At 35.0% G+C, this 7,562-nt stretch overlaps 1 protein-coding gene across 1 annotated transcript; it reads left to right on the plus strand.

Annotated features, from left to right (window-relative positions):
- Positions 1-1,614: 1,614 nt before the first annotated feature.
- TRIADDRAFT_51493 (uncharacterized protein) lies at positions 1,615-7,562 on the plus strand (the record flags this gene model as incomplete). The annotated part of the gene is made up of 14 exons (XM_002107674.1): positions 1,615-1,734; positions 2,595-2,673; positions 3,322-3,562; positions 3,660-3,837; positions 4,109-4,154; positions 4,356-4,552; positions 4,945-5,147; positions 5,269-5,361; positions 5,458-5,617; positions 5,734-6,039; positions 6,188-6,255; positions 6,465-6,511; positions 6,660-7,022; positions 7,258-7,562. 14 exons carry the CDS (start codon positions 1,615-1,617, stop codon positions 7,560-7,562), a joined length of 2,406 nt encoding a protein of 801 aa, XP_002107710.1.

Consider the following 7,562-nt stretch of genomic DNA (forward strand, 5'->3'; position numbering starts at 1 on the left):
TTTAAGACCAAACAGGGCAAGCTGGTTAGTGACTATCGACTGATGAATGTTAGTTGTAATATACACTAATTTTGGGCTGTATATGATCACCAGAGAAACTCAATTAACCCAGATAAAATGTAGGAGAGGAGTCCATACCATGAGTTTGCGAGACGAGCAGATCAAATGTGGACGTAAGCGTTGATGCATTCGGCTTGATGCTCTTGATGCTTGAGGTCTCTTAGCTCACTGGATTGTCAACACGCTACAGTACACTGTCAGTACAGTACAGTACAGAAGCCTGCGGAGGAGATACTGTACAGTACTAAGGTTTGGACCAGACCAGATGATGAAGACCTGTACAGTACAGTACAGTACACTGTACAGTACAGAAGCCTGCGGAGGAGATACTGTACACTGTACAGTACTAGGGTTTGGACCAGACCAGATGATGAAGACCTGTACAGTGTACAGTACAGAAGCCTGCGGTGGAGATACTGTACTGTACACTGTACTAGGGTTTGGACCAGACCAGAGGATGATGACCTGTACTGTACACTTGTACAGTGCAGTACAGGACAGTACTGTACAGAAGCCTGCAGAGGAGATACTGTACTGTACTGTACACTGTACCGGGATCCGGACCGGATCAGATCATGAAGACCTCTACTGTACAGTGTACAGTACAAGTATACAATGTACAGTACAGTGTACAGTACAGTACGGTACAGTATGAAAGCCTGCGAATACACGGTACGGTGTAAAGTTACTGAACCTCTGTTAAATGAGCACATTATCGTAAACCGTCAGTAAAGCGACGGGAGCTTGCACTAATATATATATACAGTATATACAGTATATATTATACAGTATGAATGAGTGGGTAAGAGTGTTCCACATAGCTAAAAATGGAGAGTTACTGTAAGATTAGAGAAATGCGGTATGTATATCAGTATATGTCATACACTCTACTACTACACAGTACACGGTATAAAGTTACTGAACCTCTGACAGGTCTACGACAAATGGTAATACTATCTGTTAAATGAGCACATTATCGTAAACCGTCAGCAAAGCGACGGGAGTTTGCACTAGTGATCTATTTAAATAACTGTACTGTACTGTACACTATCAGAGAATGGGCGGGATTTGTGCGTACTGTAAGAAATTTTCATTTAGTACTGTAACGACTTTAGACTATTGACAGACTTTAGGTGAAAATTAGAACAAATCTATAGAAACAAAAGCCAGATTGACATCCTTGAGTTATTGGGCTACGTCTACATACAAGCTTTTATCTACTTTGGGCTCGATTTAGCCTACACAATTTATTCTCCTTAGTGCCACCGAAAAGAATCCCACTGTACTTACTGTACAGTACAGTATACTGTACTGTAGTCGGCGAGGTACCGCCACTTTCGATAACCGAGAAGCATTCCATAGTGAGTTGTGACTGCAAACTGTAGCGTCATCGCTGCTTACTGTACTGTACCGTACTGTGGGCGCGCAATAACCTGAGCAGACCAGAGCGGAAGTTGTCCATTAGGCGTGATCTCCGAAAGCCATCTCTTGCTCAGCTGGCTTTGCATGTTGAAGAAGCATTTTTCAATCATTAGACCATGAGAATGAATAACTATGCCGTTAAGCGTTAAAGGTAAAACAGGTAAATTGCAGTTTATTGGATTTACCAATACTGAAAGGAAAAATTTAGCCAGTAAATATAAAAAACTGGATGGGAAAATCGGTAAGAGTAAGGTATGTTATTGCCGCTAAAAATGGCATCAAATTCCTGCAATACTTCACGTTGTCAACCCTGGTTTCTTTCTTGCACTAGTTATACCGTAACATATAGATCATCGCTTGTTCGATTGCAATGCTTGATTAAGGCGCTTTAGGTGCAATGAGGTAGTAACAACGTCAAGATGACTTGAAAGGCTTTAGCTTACTCTTTTCACCTTATGATGAATACAATGATTCAAAATGCTTTGCATTAAGATTGCTCAATGGCGGATAGATAAAAGTTAAAAATCAAAACAATACTGTACAGTTAATAGTGGAATATACTTCTTGTACGTAGCAACTATCGTATACTAATGGTAACGAACTTTAAGGGATGCACCATGTTATAGTTGTAGGCTTTATTGATTAGTAGTGTTATTGCAGTTCTATCTAGTCGTGACATCAACCCATGTTATTATTTTGATCTGGATGAACGTCTGCTAAACTTGCTGCCGACTGCATTACACAGTATAGGTGTAGAAAGTGCAAAATGCAATCTTGCAATTTCTCCTAGTCACTCAGTACAAAGGTGAAAACTATTACTCTACGGACGTTGATTGTATTGGTAGATACAGCGCAGTTGTTTCATTGGATCATGATTACTTTATCCAATGCTCTCAAGTCTACTACAGTACAGTATTATGTCTTAACAGCAGTCAATGACGTAATAGAATAGATTGCTAAAAAGAGGATTCCGAACGTTCCTGAGCAAATTTGCTTTCAACTTATACCAAACACATGCCTGTATTTCCATTTTTAAACGATAATGTTTGTACGTCAATATTATGAAGATTAATAATCGTAATAATGTCTTCTCCATTGATTCATTTCTGCAGACGCTACTCACTCAAACCACGCATATTATTTGTGAACAACCAGAGACAACAAATCTATTTCTTGCTGCCTGTGTAAGAGGTAAAGCCAATTTTGTATTTCTTATGACGTAGAATCGACTGTTGCTATGGATAGTGCTACATTTTAAAGTAGGCGATGGGTTGTATTGCCAGTAGCAACCATCGTATAACGTACATTATGTTGAAGGATGTTCATATGATGCAGTCTTATATCTACAAGGTTACTTTATGAATGTCAAGTGTCCCTTATGTTATACTATTTATGTTATGTTATTAAATACTGTAATAGCGAGCAACTTCTACACATTGCTTTACTTACCGTACTTTCATGCTATCTTTCTATCATTTGATGATGAATAAATTACATCGAAAAACTTGTTGAACTGTACTGGAAAATTGTAGAAATGCTACGATTGTACTATTTTTTGCCGCATTCGTGATTAGATATACTTATAGTAACAAGTACAGTATGAAGTGAATACTTTGTTACACAAGCCTGAAGTATTAGTTTCATGTAATAAAAACTAGATATTATTTCTTTCATTAAGATAATTCAACGAATGTAATATGTATAGAAATACGCTTTTCATGTTGTATGATTCCTAAACAGGAAACTAAGGATCTGTAATACACTACAGTACTACAACTATCGCAGTCGTTCGAATAGTAACAGTACTAACTAATGATGACATTATGGTTTTACTGATAGGAATTTGGATACTCAAGAAATCTTTCATCGAAGATAGCGCTAAAGCTGGATGTTTATTACCTGAAAGGGAATATGAATGGTCAATCCGCGACCATCACAATTACCCCGCAATTGAAGAAGGTCTGCTTCAAGCTCCGCAATACTGGAGGCTGAAAAAAGAGAAAGGCTTAACTTTATTCCCAGAGAAAACAACCGCTGTTGTTTATGGTAGCGATTCAGAGAAAGAAAATCAATTTGAAAAGTAAAGTTATACTCATGCGACATAAAAAGTTTAATGCGATAGTATGGATCTTTCAAAGTGTCTGCTAATTGTATAAACTATGTCGATTGTTATATAGGATATTAAAATGGGGTGGAGTTCGTTGTACGAAGCCAGAGATCTTTCAACAATCTCCCACACCGGTTGATTATCTCTTTTATGATGAAAAACATTCCTATCTTAAACGACAATATGAAAGCTATTGTAAAATAGGTAGGTTTCCTACCAAAACTATTACAGAAAGGATACTTCAGCAGGTAATTTACCCTTATATAGATTTACTTTAAATAGATAACTTGTAACAACTGTTTGATAATATTTATTATAGTCTCGCTGTAATTACCTGTGCATAGCAATACAGTAGTGCTACGTTATACAATTACTGGCGATGCGCTAAAAAATAGCATAGTTTGCATAATAGTCTATTCTATATATACGTATGTAGAAATATGGAATAAAATAATTACACATCGTATATTTATTTCTCGCCAAATTTTTGCTTTCGTCTTATTCCTGGTATCGATTTAGCCCTTTCAAAATTCTACTTGGACAGAAAATACTAATAATCCTTCAGGTTAATAAATAAAACGAACATGACATTGTCTAACAATTTTGACATCTATGTAAATTTATAATTGCCTAGTAATAGTAATGGACATGACTATGTAGGATATTAGCTATATTAGCTACATTGAAAATGTATTCGCTTTATTATGTACACCTTTATTTTAGCATAAGTTATACTAAGATGTATAAATTATGAATTATTTTACAGAGACCAAAAAGAGAAAGGATCCAGACTACCTCTCACCTATCAATGCTCTTCCGGTAAAGCGAGTTGCTACTGAAAATCCTGACACATTTGATTACACAAAGAAATTGGTTCGTCCTAATCTTCTTCGCATACCCATATGTAAAGATCATGATCAAATATGCCTGGATAGGCTATTTCTTTTATACGCTGTTGAGAGTGTAAGTAAATTTAGTACAAAGTATTGATAAAATTTCTTAGGGGTTTACTAGTCTACTGATATCAAATTATTCTTTGTAATATTACATCATAATGTATTCAGAAACATCAAAAAGGAGACGAGAATCTAAAGGTTATGCCTTCGACTGAAGTATCACAATTCGGCACTCATCTTGACCACCAAAATTACTATCCTGCAATCGAAATTGCGAAAAAATGCCTATTGAAATATTATCCTCCGTCAAGTGTTTTGCATGACATAATGACGAAACTCATTACTGTATGAAATGCACGATTACCTTTTTAGCGCAAAATCTTTACTGATACGTTAATGCATGTATGTAGTTATCATTTGTCGTACTGACTCTGTTGATTAATTATCTTTCATTGTTAGGAAAGTAATGATGATCTAATCATGAATGAGGGGTTCGGCCTTCTTACAGAGTGCTTACAGCGTTATCCTCCTAAAATGATGAGAATGAAAAAGATATACATGTTGTCATTTTGTACCGATAGATCGATAAATCAGTACGAATCGTGTTCAGTGGAAACAATTAATATGGAAATGTGGAACAATATTATGCAAAAGATTGAAAAGTAATTAATTACGAATATTGGTTACAATCTTTTTAAAAATTTGAAAAAAGATATTCGTTTACATACTACTAATTACCAGTATGGATAAATTATAAAATTTTTTCGATTTATTTCATTAAAGTGTATCAAAGAAAGAAGAAAAATGTGATGTCCTAATCTTGCGCTTTATTGTTCAATTGCTATGGACTGATTACAAGATATTCTATGATGGGTTGTAAGTGATCCTGACAAGATAGCTTTACACCATCGTATTTTCGATTTATATAAATACTGAAACCAGACTACTGTTACTTTACTATTGTTATTATAGGATCGGTAAGAAAGAAAAGAAAGATGATCGCCCGATTTTTTTTTCTCTACTATGGCCTGGAAACTTTTATCAAACTGCCTCTGTATCGCAGAAGAGTATAGAGTTGATGGATGCTTTTTTTGGGGTATATCAGCAAAGTTCTGATTTGTCTGATGATTGTGTGAGTGTCCGTTGTGTTAGGATGTAATTCTTAGTTTTAATCCTTTTAATAATTCTTAGGTTGACATTTCAGTAACTAACCATCATATTTAATACTGTTTGTTGTTTCGTCATCAGATAAATTTAATACATTCATTACTTATATTATCGGGTGACTGCTGCGCACGTCAAGAAATGACTAGCTATTATAAATCGAATAATACGACTATACTTGGCGACTATGCAATAGAATTTGCGATAAAGCTAGCTGGAAAAATAGATCAAATTAAAGATAGTAAGCGAAAACTAGCCCTATTGGAAAGCTTAGCATTGGACTGGCTGGTAGCCTGCGTATCTGAATATATACTCTTAACATTTCATCATCCGAACAATTTGAACAGCGGTCTACAAAAAGAAGTTAAATCGCTGTCATTGCAAAAAATTGTAAGGCAGCAATTAATTACAAATTGTTTTAGTATCTATTATTACATTAACTTTTAGTTAATATGGTTAATGTTATGAAACTGTCTATATCCAAGGTCATATAAAAATATAAAGTGCATTACATACCGACATTCTTAATATATTTCAGGTTAAGAATTATTTCGAATTGATTCCATATGGACGTCAATTGCTATCAAATGATAAGAGAGATATTAGGTAACAAATAAAAATTGTAAACGTTAGTAATGGCTATTCGACTGAATAGATACGTTGATTGATGTAATGGTATAAGAAATACTGTATATTGAGACATAGATAGGTATTATGCTCAATCCGTGTTATGGTTCGAATTGTTTGTATAAGAGTCTGTTGTACACACCAATAATGAGATCATTTATCGATTGACATTATCATCATAAATAAAGTAGTGCCGTTAGCAAAGGGACAATCATTGAGAAAAGAAATGCTAAAGGTTGGTGTAACTAATTTTTTATAGTTAATGATCGATCAGGTGATTGCAATATTATCTTTAGAGTTTTATAAATATCACTACCTGATCTTGTTGATTAGGGAAAAGTAGATTATAAACTACATTACCGCAACTGTCTGATGTGATATAGGCAACATTTACAAGAAAATTTACTATATTATAGTTAAGTGGATTACTAAAGGAAAATTTTCTTACCAACAATTAGGCGAGACACGATTGCACGTCGCTTGCAAACGAAATGATGTAGGAACAATTGAAGCGTTAATTGGTGAAGGCGCCGAAGTTAATGTCGTTGACAATTGTGGTTGGACACCGTTACATGAAGCTTGCAATCACGGACACATCGATGCTGTGCATACTATTATTAAATGCTCGCAAAAATATTCTAAAGACTTAAATTTCTCTGCTAATGGAGATGGCGGCATTACGCCAATGCATGATGCGATCCTGAATGAACACTATGAGGTAGCAAAAGTACTGGTGCAATATGGAGGTAAGCTCCCTCATGTTTATATTTTTTTTAAATTTTGCCTTAACATTAGATTGAAATCCCATTCTACTTTACTCATTAACCTATTATAAGGAGGATGTCTGCTGAAATATAAAGGCAATTGCCAATTATCGCCACTAGATCTATCAATTGACGAGAGTGTTGTCAAGGAATTGGAGGATTTTGCTGATAGTATCGAATATCGAAAAGACTACCAAAAAATATGTCGTTCGTGCAGAAAGTTGCGAATTATACTTAACTGCTCTTGCAAATTTAATTGATGTACAAATTACACAGTATTTTATTCAAGAACGTTTTAAAGATAAAGAAAGAGGTGATGACACTGTTTTTATACAAGAAAATGTTAAGCATAATAATCAGAGATTAAGTAATTCACGGAATATCATGAAAGACGCTTTTAATAATCTTCCTCGCCTCGAAAAGCATATTTCTTCTATCATTGAGCGCCAAGATAAAACTGAGAAATGTAAATTGTTATTAGCCAAGATTAATCTTGATTTGTGGCAAGCCATGAAAACATGA

Source organism: Trichoplax adhaerens, genomic scaffold, assembly GCF_000150275.1.
Source record: "Trichoplax adhaerens TRIADscaffold_1 genomic scaffold, whole genome shotgun sequence".
In the NCBI taxonomy this organism is placed as follows: Eukaryota; Metazoa; Placozoa; class Uniplacotomia; order Trichoplacea; family Trichoplacidae; genus Trichoplax; species Trichoplax adhaerens.